We start from the raw sequence: 13,102 nt of genomic DNA on the forward strand, positions 1-13,102 counted from the left end.
TAGCTTCTTGACCATTTCTGATTAACCCTGACCGCTTTAACGGCTAGATGATTTCCTAATAATTTTCTTTTCCCCACCCCCTAGGTTAAGCTGTAGAAGAGCAGGTGCTAAGAGGAATGGATCATGTCAAAAGAGTGAAGAATTCATTGTAAAATCTCCAGTGTCCATCTTTTGAAATGCCTTGGCTACACAAAGCTGCTCTCTGTTGTCTTGCTTGGTAGTTCGGTAAAATAAATATATTCCAGTCATTTGCTAGCACCAAAGAATAAACACACACAGTGAGTGGACTCTGCCTTTCACACCCCAGTAGAGAAATACTCCACAACAAATGTGTGGATAGGAAACACTGCAACATCACCCAAGTTGCCCCAACGTAAGACATCATGTTAGAATGCTGGATGTCATTCATGCTATTTCAGGCATAGAAATATTACACCAAAATGGTTAGGATTCTTTCGTTGAGACATGCATTACTGAGACCAAACTGAAACAAGGTGCAGTATTCTGCAGAACGTGCCTTTAAAAAACATATCCAAGCTAAGCCAAATATATTAGGACAAAAGTTGGTGGCTTGGGGGGGGGGTGTGGTGTGTAGAAGTGAAGTGATACCTGAAGAGTTCAGCTTATGTTTAATTTATTGAAATAAAACACACTCAATTTTCCTTTTAACATTGGCCCTTTGGCTCCCAGAGGCCAATGATTTCCTAACCCCTGCTCCAGTCTTCCCCAACCAGGTGCCCTCCAGATGTGTTAGACTAAATTCCAATCATCCCCAGCCAGCATGGCCACACATCTGGGAGGGCATCACATTGGGAAAGGCTGCCCCACCCTAATTCACAAACCACAGCTGCACTTTCAAGGGTGAAATGTGAGCGTAACAGTGCAATCCAAAGTAAGCTGCTCAGTAAGTCAACTCAAATGTAAGCCCCACTGAGTTCAATGGGATTTACTCCCAGGTAAGTGAGTATAGGGTTGCACCGGGAATCAGCAATTGGTCTTCTACACAACTAGCCACTTCTTAAAAATCCCTTCTTCCTCTCCTTTTATTAAAATTTCCCTGCACCAAGGGAAATTTCCCTCAACCTGGGGAGAACTGGACCATGATTGCCATTCATGGAATGCATAGCTGCCTAGATATTATGTGCAGTGGGGGGGGTGTGTGTGTGTGTGTGTGAAATATTGCTGTAACAACAAAATCCACCTGCAAGAAATTATCTTAAAATTGAATCCAGTTATTATAAATCAAATTGTGGCTTCTGACACAGGGCAGGTGGAAGTTACTTCAAATGCAGCAGTGTTTCTCTTTTTTTCTACTTCTGATCCAAGTCACTTTGGGACCCAAGAAACACAACAAAGGTGACAGCGGCAAAATGAAGCACAGATGTCAGAGGCATAGATAAGGCTGTTGTGACATAGTCCGAACTTCTGGAGAAAACTGAAGACTGCCATTAGACATGACTCTCAATGGATGTAGAGTGGAGTTACTCTGTCTCATTGCACTTCTCATGAAAACTGCATATACTTTGAATTAAAAGCTGGGAGTAGAAAAACAGCTGAATTTTAAACCAGAAGCATTGATAAGGACTGTGTCGGTATATGAGACGTAGGAATGGGATGTTGTGGGTTTGCCACCCACAGAATGACAATTCAAGCTGCTATCCTAAACACACTTACCGAGGAGTAAGCCCCATTGAACACAGTAAGATTTGCATCTGAGTAGACTTGCATGTAGTTGTGTCATCAGAGGGCTGGCAGAGCGAGGTGAAAGGCAGGGCAATCAAGTCTCTTTTATATGATTTAATTTTATTAAAGAAATTCATTATTACAATCATGAAGTTAATGCAACTTTTCCACTTTGTTTTGCTCTTTGCATTGATGTAGGAAGCACCCCCACCAACATATCCTTACCCCTTTCACCCACCAGTATATATCTGACTACAGACCAGAGCTTATAGGCTTCTTAACCATATACAAACACACAAGACATGTCCTGCAGTCTTGCCCATCTGTGATGCATCAGCTACAACTCAGACTCACCACCAGAGCAGCAAAATTCTGCAAGTGGCAATAGGTATATAACAGGAACGGATTTAACCAAAAGACAACCGCACTTGGCAAACATCTGCCAAAGGCCTACAGGAGTATGGAAGGCATTAACACATCTTCTCCCACTCACCCCTATTTGGAGGCAGAATGTGTAATCTGAGTTGTGGGAAGAGGCTTAATGCCATGGGTGTGCGTGTGTAACACTCCCAACATCTGGCACTGCAGTATAAGTTAGCGTCATATACTACAGCCAAACAAATAGAAAAGATACAATAGCTATGCAATCCAAGCCATCTTCAGCGAAGTGTGATCCCCAAAAGCTTATTTAATGGGAACTGGGGGAAATAATTACTTCTAATTATTTTCTTATAAAAGAAATGGATAAACAGCATTACACAGTATGAGTCTGCCCCATGACACACATCAGCTTCCTGGCAAGCAGAAGGCAGCCCCTTTGGAGCAGGGGTGGACAGAAGGTAGATTTCCAGATGTTTTGGACTACAACTCCCAGAAGTCCTTGCCAGCATGACTAAAGGTCAAGCATGCTGAGAGTTGAAGTGCAAAATATCTGGAGATCTACTTACTGCCCACCCCTGCAGAGGTGTGCAATTAAAGGCCTCTTCTGGCAGCAATGCAAACTGGATGAATACAGGCAGTATCTCTTCAGGCAGCCACCTGTCAGGCAGCCAGCCACACATCCAAGCATGCTCTGCACATATCGGTGGCTATGATCGGCGATCCACCGGTGACCGGTGGATCAGTGGTCTTTAAAATTTGCCTCTCTCTTCTCTACAAAGGCAGTCATCCCCTCCTTCCGGTCGTCTGTGGCAAAGGTGGCATGGAACAGCCTCTTCTCCGCTTTGTTCCCCTCCGCTAAGGTCATCTCAAAGGCGGCATTCACCGCTTCCTTGGCCATGGCTGCCACCAGCTTAGAGTTCTTGGCGATCTTCTCTCCGCAGCCCACGGCTTCCTCCAGCAGCTTGTCGACGGGGCAGACTTTGCTGACCAGGCCCGCCAGCTTGGCCTCCTGGGCAGAGATCCGCTCGCCCGTGAGGACCATCTCCATGGCCAGCGACTTGCCCACGGCCCTGGTCAGCCTCTGGGTGCCACCGGCGCCGGGAATGGTGCCCAGGAGGATCTCGGGCTGCCCGAACTGGGCCTTCTCCCCGGCATAGATGATGTCGCACATCATGGCCAGCTCGCAGCCGCCCCCGAGGGCATAGCCGTTGACGGCGGCGATGACCGGCTTCCTGACGCTGGCCACCCGGTTCCAGTGCGCCAGGAAATTGCCCCCGTAGCACTCCTGGAAGGTCCTGCCCTGCATCTCCTTGATGTCCGCCCCGGCAGCAAAGGCCTTCTCGCTGCCCGTGATGACGATGGCGCCCACGGCCGGGTCCTGCTCCAGGGAGTCCAGGGCCTCGTTCATCTCGCGCACCAGCCCATCGCACAGCGCGTTCAGGGCCTTGGGCCGGTTCAGCTGGATCACGGCCACGTTCTGCGCGGCCCCTCGCTTCTCCACCGCGATGTACTGGAACTGCGCGGCGCCGGTGAGGAAGCGGCGGGGCGGCAGCGGGCGGGCGGCGGCGGGCAGGCGGGCCAGGCGGCGAAGGACGCACACAGCGGCCATGCTGGCGGCAGGGAGGGAGGCAGAGGGCGGCCGGGGCTGCAGGCTCAATGGCTCCTCGGCAAGACCTCTGGTTCCCACTCGGCAGGGCCCGCCATGTGCGGGGCGAGAAGGGCGGCAACGCACGGGAATCGAGATTTTGAAAGGAGGCAGGCGGCGGGTGGAGGAAGGAAGGCAGGCGCGCTAGGGGCTTCCTTCCGCGGCAGGACTTTGAAATACTCCAGGTCTCTTCCTCCGCCCCCGCGTATCTCGAAACGCCAGGCAAGGACTTTTTAACACCAGCCACCCTGATGCTTTATGGCATGCAGAAGTTCAACGGTTGTACACTCACCGACGAAAAGGCTTCACCTGTTGAGTTTGCACCTGCTGCCTAGGTTTGAAAGCAGCCTTCTCTACCCAGGCACCTTCCAGGGCACCCAGGCACCTTCTACCCGAAGCACCTTCGGTGCTTGGGCTTCAGTTCCCATCAGCCCCAGCCAGGACGGCTAACGGATAGGAATGCTGGGAATCGTAGGTTCCAGAAACATTGGGGTCTAAAAGATCTGAAAGGCCCCCGCTTGGAGTAAAGCCTGTCATTTGCAGTCTCCCTTTCCTTTCGATGCTTGGACAGTATCACGCCCTTTGCCCCGAGACGCAGAGAACAAGCTACATAGGACTAGAAAGAAGGCAATTCTCCCGTCTTTACAGAATGCGTAAATTCATCCGTTGAGTTACACTTTTCTCTCTTTCTATAACGAAAAAAAATTAGAGTTCTAATAGCCCGCTCGGTTGCAGCCTCACCTGGTGAGGGGAGAGTCTGTTTAGGGAGATAACACGATTATTCCATAGCACTATTTATTTATCGTATGGCACATTCACATCGCGTTACAATAAAAACACAGAGCATAATAAATATGAAACATAAAATGCAGACAGGAAAATTACAACCGTATGCCTAGGTTACAGATAAGAGTTTTTTACTTCGGTTGTCACAGCCAGGAAATCAGCAAAGTCTCCAGTGTAGGCTCGGTTTTGACACTCTGTCACTAGATGTTGGATGGTTTGTTTTTCAGCCCCACAATCACAATTTGATGATGTAATTTTGCCCCATTTATAAATATAGCACTGCACAGGAAAAAACGATTCCGACGTGCTTCCCCCGCCGCCGCCCTCGCCTCGCGTACGGGGCGTTCTAATCCGAGCCGGAAGAGCAGATTGCGAGGCAGGCGCGTGTTTTTTGGAATCCCTTTGGAGAGAAGGGGGGGATCTCCGGAAGTGCCCGATGACGGGCAGGAAGCGGAAGCGCTGTATAGCGCTGGGAGGAAGCGTCTCCCGCTGGAGTTGCGCGTCGGACCAGCGCCCCACTAAGAGGCGGCGGCCGGGCAGGTGAGCGGTGGTTGCCTCTGGTGGGCTACTGGCCCTTGAGGGGGAGGGGAAGTGACGGCCCGGCTGACAGGGGCTGCTGCTGTCACCGCCTCCGAGCCGGCTCTCGCCGGGCGCCTCTTGGCGAGCCAGCCCGCGCTGACCTCCAACCTTCCCCTTCCCTGCTGGCGGCGAGGAGGGGGTGGCAGCGGCACCAGCGGCGGCCGGGCGGCGGGGTGACCCCTCCGAATGCCCGCCCCAGGCCCGCCCGCCCTTCGCTTCCTTCTCGGCCCGCGGTTTCGGGGCCTGTTTACAGCCGGACGCCGACTATGTTTACGTGAGAAGAAACTCCGGTGTTTTTAGTGGGGCGCTTCCAAAAATATGCGCCCAGGTTTAGAGCCTTGACTTGCGAGGATGGCCCTTTTCCTGCCGCTGCCGGGCGAAAAGAAATTGGATGCACCCCGGAGAAAGGAAGGGACAGAGAAACAAGCAGCTCTTTCCCTCTCCCCCACCCCTGTCTGTCTTGTTCTTGGGAAGCCTGTTCTGCCGTTTACGGCATCTTCAGTTATCACCCAGCGGCTCCAGTCTAGAGGCTCCTCTCACTTAGTCCCCTTTTCTTCTTGTTTGACATTACACACAGTCTTATTGATTAATGGTAACGATGGCCTGAATTGCCGTTTTCTTCTCAAATAATGTGAAGGAAGAGCGAATCGGTGATTTTCTTGGATCAAGAGTGAAAAACCAGCTTCAAAATGTATGCAAAGTGTTTCATATTAAAACTTGTTTATGCTTTCCTATACTGTTATATTCTAATTTTATTTATTCATTCCATTTTTGTATTGCCCAGTAGAGTTCTCTGGGCAGTTCACAAAGCAAAAATTAAAACTGTAAAATGCAATAGCATAATAAAAAAAAGTTATTTTATTAACTTTAAATACAGTTTTAAAATTTTGCATTCTATTCTGCTGAGTAGTATTATTTGATTCCAGTTGAGAGATACAGCACAAACAAATTGTTCAGATTTTCAGAGGGGTAGCCGTGTTAGGCTGTTGCAGCAAAAACAACTCAGGGTGCAATCCTATGCATGTTTAGACAGAAAAAAGTCCTACAACTCCCATGCTGGCTGCGGGATGCTGGGAGTTGTAAGACTTTTTTTGTCTAAATATGCATAGGATTGCTCCCTAAGACTCTTGTGGCGTCTTACAAATCAACACGATTATGATGGCATAAGGTTTCATGGACTACAGTTCACTTCAGCAGAGCTATGAAGTAATACCTTGAGTTATAGAAATACATACATATCAGTGGGGGCTGGTGTAAACAGTGAAGTCAGAGGGAAATTAAATGCAGAAAGTATAGGTAGTGACAATTACATTATTAACAGTGGCTGTTCACAATTTTGAATGAACTAGCAGCCTGAGCCTGTGAATGTTTCTTTGGAAGTAAGCCCCGGTGAGTACAGGGGGATTTACTCCAAGTAAATATGCACAAGGTTGTGTCTTAAATGTTGTATAAATTTCTATAAAAGTATATCTGTTTTGTGATTTGATGTACACACATACCTCCCCCTTGTCTCAAGTACATTTCGCTTGCAAGGCTGCAATCCTGTATCCACTTACCTGGGAGTAAGCCCCACTGAACTCAGTGGTGTTTGTGTCTGAGATGACATGTTAAGGACTGTGTTGTTAGTGTTCTTGTGTGTGCGTCCTGTGGCTATAATTCTATAAATGCTTTTAAATTTGCAATAAAATCATTAGGGCTCCTGAATGTGTTGCAACTGGCTTTCCTATTTCAGTTACGAAAAAGTATACATGAAGAAAGCATGTGTCCGCCACTCTGCATATGTGCAGGATGAGAAGCTGTAGTTGTGGACAGCTCTATAATGTGTGTCTTTAGGTTAGATCTTCCTCCTTCTGGTGTGTAACTTCCAGCAGTAACTTTTCTAGTCAGTTTGTTCATTTTAGAAAGTAGGCTCTAGCATGCATAAATTTGTGACATAATATGTTAGCCTTAAGGTGTCACAGAACTTCATCCTTACAAATTGTTTTCCAAAAGTTGCCTGCTGAGGAAACGACATGTAGCTTAACCTTATGAGAATTTTACACAAGAGATCCCAATTAGTTGTTTACTAATTGGCCTTTTCTGACCAGAAAATTTCTTCAGTCTTTATTTCTGATGGGAGAATTTGCATGTGTGAGAGATTGTAATTTGTATCTTTCTAGAAATATGCTTTTATTTATGGCTTGCTTATTTCTTAAATTTGGTGGTGAGAAGTCTTGTACTGATTTTCTATATGTCAATTTTAATTATTATATTCTCTCCATTACTATTACTATTTTCTCTTCAGTTTCTATATGATAACTTGAATGATTATATTCTCTCCATGTTACCATTTTTCTCTTTCAGTTTCATTGTATCTGCCTCACAGCACCTGACCCCTTTAATCGACAAACATCACCAAAATGGGGCCTAGACGGAAAAATGTGAAAGTATGTTCCACAAGTAGGGAAGGCCCCATATGTATTAAAGCTGCTGAGCTGAAGGACTATATGAACCAGCTTTCACATGAAGTGCTTTGCCATATTTTTAGGTAGGTTAGAAATCGTGTTTTTGTTTTTGGCACTTTGTGCTATTCATTGTAGTTACCTGATGACAAAACTAAATTATCTTTCCAACTGAAAAATTGCAATAAAACATATGTACATACAGCTGCTTCAGTATAGACTTTGGGGCTCTAAACCGCACCAAATGAGTTTCTTCAGAGATGTGTTTACTTGTATTTTTGGAATTGCTGGTACAGATAAGGGGATGTATCCGTATTTAAACTGGATCAACTGCGCTGGTGGAAGTGGACTTGGCAGCCCCTCCAGTCCTGTGAAAATGCTAGACAGAGTCAGAGACCCTGCTGAAAGGGATGGGGAGGGGGACCCCCAAAAATCAGGCAGAGGGAGGTTCTGGAAGTGAAGCCCTTCCTCTCATGGCATATCCCTTCTCACAGAAGGCAGATCCTGGATCCAACCCAGGCAAATAAAAAGTGATTTGCCAAATATGTCATTATGTACCTGTAATATGTTTGTGATTAGTCAGGTGCAGAAGAAACAATATTTGTCTGTTTAACAGCACTTTGGCATTAAGGAACTACTTTGTATGTCTTGTTGCTGAGCAAGAAAATTAGTGTTGGGTTTTATACTGTGCTGTCTTTATCAGCACATTGGAGGCTTTTTGACTGAACATCCCAGTACTATGGCGCATATGCAAGCTTGTATACCCTTACCTGCTATTTAACAATACTTGCTTTTTCCAGTCATCCATTATGTTCTTTTGATTGAAGTATGCAGTACAGTTTCATTGGAGAACAGAAGGAATTAATTTTGTTCATTGATGCATTTGCTGAATGTCAAATGTTCCTCTGAAAAGAAGACCCAAGGCAGCTAACATAATCAGGAAAAGATTAGGACCTACAGAGGAAGACCTGCTCTGAATACCATCTGGCCATGAAGTAATATATGTTATGGTACAGAGTGGGGCCTTCTTGGTTGTACTGCCCAGTTGTGGAATTTCCTTTCTAGGGCTTTTTAATTTTAATTTGGAAGCCTTTCAAGAAGCTTCCATGTAGCATCCAGAACAATAATGCAATAAATGTTTTATAGATTGCAGATTTCTCACTATTTGGGGGAAATATATTCTTTGGACATGATCCTTTTCACCAGGTTCCATTGAGTTAGGGTGACCTAGGTGTAGCGCTAAATCCTAATTTTCATAATCAAAGAGCTAGCCCCCCAAATCATGAGAGTTGGGTATAACAATCATTATGAGACTTGAAAGCATTGTGTATGAACGTTGCTTACTATTTACCTGCCTGTAAGGTAAATAGAGAGAAACCCATACTGTTTTGGCAAATCTAGCCCTTTTCCAGGTTCTACTAAAACATCTGCTTAGATTCTCTCATGTGGTAAAAAGCAGTATTAGCTGCAATTGCACTGTCTATAGTCAAACTAGGTTTGAATTTGAGTGTCCTGCATATTTGAGAGCTATATTGCACTTCTTTGTTACCAGATTGTACTCTTTTAGTACAATTCCACTTTTATTCACTGCTGAATTTATTCCATGCTGTGGTTGTGTGTGGACGAGTACAGCATCATCTGGATTTTTGGTATAATAGTAGAAGACAGGAACTATCTGAGGATTAATCCTGTTTTCCCCTTCTCCTGAAGGTATCTTCCCCTACAGGATATCATGTGCATGGAATGCCTCTCCCGGAAGCTAAAGGAAGCCGTCACACTGTACTTGAGAGTGGTGAAGGTTGTGGATCTCTGCGCAGGTCGCTGGTGGGAATACATGCCCACTGGTGAGTGCTCTTCTTATTTAAGACAGTTATTTAAGACTGTTATATATTTTGTGCATAACTATTATTGACAGCTATTTTTAAAAATCTGCTCAAGGAGTCTTTTAAGATGTATATAGCACTTCCTACATGCACAGGACTTTACAGTGTTTTTTCAGGACACATTCCAGTGCTAGCTACTTCTTTTCTTCATGAAAGTGCACTCCTATAGCGCACTCCTCATACAACTCCTATAGAAAATTTCTTTTAAATTATTTTATTTTTTAAGAAAATGATTATGATAGCAGCTCTTTACCTTTTATTGCTAACATGACATGCCAAAGAGTATAAATATACAATATTCAGGAAAAAGAGCAGGAATGGATCATCACTAAACTTCATAATGATTTGGACCAATAGTTTTCACACAGTTTTCCTCACTCAGAATATTAGTAATGTCAAACAAGCTTCCCTAAAAGACAGTTTGTCCATTCTGTAAATAGGTTAAAAACAAGAGAATTGCCATAGATGATGTAGAGCCTATGGTGCAAGTTGTAGGGGAGCTTACACATAATGAAGAGAAGGCAGAGCTTCTTAATATCTTTTTCATATTTTAGGAGAAAGCAAACTGTGATCAGGTAGCTAAGGCCAGGCAGAAGTGATGAGGCAGATTTAAATAGAAGTGAGTTAAATGTAAAGATTTCTCTGGATCAATGGAGACTTGATCCCTAGAGTGGCTGAAATTATTGCAAAGTTTTTAGCAATCTTCTTGAGGAGTCAGGAAGGCTGGGGAAAATTGTCGTAGATACAAAAAGAGGAACACGGTGCCGGTCTTTATAAGGGAAAACGAGGACGCCTGAAGGAACAATGGCCTAGCCGGCCTTACTTAGTTAACAGGAAATATTAGTCAAACAGTGCATTGTGAGCACAAGACCAAGAACATAATATGCTCAATTTCAAAACAAGCCAACAAAAATACATGGTGGGAAAGCTTGTCAAACAAAATATAACATCCAACCAGAGGTAAGCACCTTTACTCCCATTGTACTTCGTGGGAATTAAACATGTGCTTTATTCTCCAGTTGAAACCCACAGGACTTTAAAGTGCATCAGTTTGGATTGTGCCCAAATTAAGTTTGCCCCTTTTTGGCACTAGTACTTCAGTCAAAATTTGACAGATCAGTCTCATCCCCTTTTTTATATGTAGTTCAATTTTTGTTGTTATTTTAGTGGTGCAGTACTTATGCAGTTCTGTAGTCTTGCCTTTGAGGTCTAGAATTACAAAATGAAGTATATGGTCCCTTGTTTTCACTTTGCCAAGCATGGGTGGTAGTTCACGCATGGTAAAATAAAGCAGACAGCGAGAAAAATCCTTGCCTGTTGGGCCCCAAGTCTTGTTTTTTTGTGGACCGAAAACTACACCATTAGTCTTTTTCTACATCTAGACATCCCTTCTTACTTAAAGATAAAATGTGTCATCTTCCCAGGATTCACAGACTCCAGTTTCCTGACCTTGCTGAAGAAAATGCCAGACATTGAGCAGCTGTATGGGCTTCATCCCAGGCACCTTGACAGGCGAAGAGTTCGTGGCTATGAAGCTTTCAGCATTCCTGGAGTTCTAGAAGCCTTGCAAGCTTGCCCAAATCTATTAGTAAGTGTTTTATGTTCAAAATGTAAATCTACATCTTCATTTGACTGTTGTGATTCTTGATAACACTTGGCGGGGAGAAGGAGCCGGTGAAGCAGGGGGTGGGGGGAGATGCTTCTATGAAAAGGCAGATGATGTTTTATCTCATGGATTGCATTCACTTAAATCTGTGTTTCATCTAAGCAGCTGAAGCAACTGTAATTTTAAATTCAGTGACTAAGCTTATGTTATTTTAATTAAATCTGGAATTCTGCCCTTAAATCTCAACTCTTAAAAAAGCCACAAATATGTGACTGAAATATAGTGTTCAAAGATCTGCACATATCTGCATTAATTCATATGATTTAAGTGTATCATATGTACACTTAATTTTGTTTTTACAGTATGTGGATTATTTGCAGAATAAGAAAACAAATATTTTTCTGGTCCAATACATTATCACAAAGTGACAGAGAAGATCGGTATCTTCAGAATTGTGGCTAGACATGATGTACAGGTTTAGAGAGGCACTAGAAGTTGTGTCAATGTCCATTGATAGCTAGAAGCCCCCTCCAGTTTCCCTTCTGTTGTTTGTGCTTTAGCAGACACTGCCTGTGTGCATGAAAATGTTTACACTTCAACTGTGACGCCTAAACACTTACCACAACTTAAAGTTCCGTTTCTCTGCATTCTGCAGCATTTGCTGAGATTGATTGATTGGTTTACTGCTTGCTTGCATTGGAGCCATATTATGTTTTCCATAGTGTGATTCCAACCATACAACACTTTGGAATTCTTTGCTGTGAGAGGCTTGTCTGGGCCCTAACTCATAGCCTTTTAAAAACACACAAATAATTTGAAATGTTTCTTTGAACTTCTTACAAAGGCCTCAAAAGACCTCACCTGACTGAATGGGTTGCTTTATGGTTTTATAGCACTGAATTTATATTCTTAAATGATGCTGAGATATTCTAGTTTCTGCACTGCCATTGTGTTTTAGTATTAGATGCCTTGGATTTATAGAAAGATGGGTATAAATGATAAGCAAATAAAAGCGAACTGGATGTCTAGATCTCCTGCTCTTAGTGCATGCTCTAAGTATAAACTAGTAACGAATTTGCAAAACAATACAGCTAATTACTGCCTGTTACATCAGTTGAGCTTGTACTTTTAGTCTTTATTTGAAATAGCTCATTATTGAGTGTTATTTTTCATTTAATATAAATACTTAGTTGACCGTAATATGGTTTTGCTTGCTTATGATGATGCTTTGGTTTTCTCTTTACTAAACTCTACTCTTCTCCTTTAGGGTGTTGAGACTTCCCATTTGGAACTGGTAGAAGCCATTTGGACATATATGCCACAAGTTCACATCCTAGGGAAGTTTCGTAATCGTAATGGTGCCTTCCCAATTCCACCTGAAAACAAACTAAAAATACCAATAGGAGCTAAAATTCAAACTTTGCACTTAGTAGGTAAGACTTTTAAAGAAGTATTTCTGTTAGTTACAGAAGGATTCTGTTTTTTTTTTTTTTAAAGCTATGAAATCAGAAAAGGAACCTATTGCGCTTTGTATTGTTTTGCTGCATAGCAGAATGAGTGCCTACTTGTGTCAGTCGGCGAAACAAATGCATTCTCAGCTTCAACGCTGTTTCGTTTCCTTTGGAGTGCCAGACTGCTACAAATCTCCTCAAGAAAATTAAGCCAATTTACTTGTTTTTATGGTGTTTTGTCTTGAAATGTCTGGGTTTTGGACCTGACTTGCTGCTTTGTTTCACATATTTTAGGAGTTAATGTCCCTGACATTCCTTGCATCCCAATGCTGAGGCACCTCTATCTGAAGTGGGTAAGGCTCACCAAACCACAGCCTTTTAAGGATTTCCTTTGCATCAGCTTACGCACTTTTGTCATGAGAAATTGTGCAGGTAATAGGATAAAGTGTCTCTTTATCACATACGTTTGTATTGGGGGTGGGGACTGCAAGGATGTCAAATCAGTCCATCCTAAAGGAAATCAACCCTGAGTGCTCATTGGAAGGACAGATAATGAAGCTGAAGCTCCAATATTTTGGCCACCTAATGCGAAGAGAAAACTCCCTGGAAAAGACCCTGATGCTGGGAAAGACTGAAGGCAAAAGGAG

The 13,102-nt window shown here is 43.8% G+C and overlaps 2 protein-coding genes across 2 annotated transcripts in view; one reads left to right on the plus strand and one right to left on the minus strand.

Annotated features, from left to right (window-relative positions):
- Positions 1-626: 626 nt before the first annotated feature.
- ECHS1 (enoyl-CoA hydratase, short chain 1) lies at positions 627-4,129 on the minus strand. The gene has a single exon (XM_084838656.1). It carries the CDS (start codon positions 3,671-3,673, stop codon positions 2,804-2,806), a length of 870 nt encoding a protein of 289 aa, XP_084694782.1. The 5' UTR covers positions 3,674-4,129; the 3' UTR covers positions 627-2,803.
- An 811-nt stretch (positions 4,130-4,940) lies between these two features.
- The window catches only part of FBXO38 (F-box protein 38), a 35,638-nt gene continuing 27,476 nt past the window's right edge, over positions 4,941-13,102 (plus strand). The window contains 6 exon segments of the mRNA XM_084838657.1: positions 4,941-5,035; positions 7,418-7,601; positions 9,226-9,359; positions 10,823-10,986; positions 12,272-12,437; positions 12,750-12,887. Of these exon segments, the coding sequence (XP_084694783.1) occupies positions 7,474-7,601; positions 9,226-9,359; positions 10,823-10,986; positions 12,272-12,437; positions 12,750-12,887 (730 nt within the window). The 5' untranslated portion in view covers positions 4,941-5,035; positions 7,418-7,473.

The sequence above is a fragment of the Heloderma suspectum genome, chromosome 2 (assembly GCF_057233095.1).
Source record: "Heloderma suspectum isolate Gila_16-S chromosome 2, 16-S_ref, whole genome shotgun sequence".
Classification (NCBI taxonomy): Eukaryota; Metazoa; Chordata; class Lepidosauria; order Squamata; family Helodermatidae; genus Heloderma; species Heloderma suspectum.

Excerpts from the sequence above, each read along its gene's own strand:
- ECHS1 (XM_084838656.1), bottom strand. The coding sequence starts at position 3,673 with ATGGCCGCTGTGTGCGTCCTTCGCCGCCTGGCCCGCCTGCCCGCCGCC.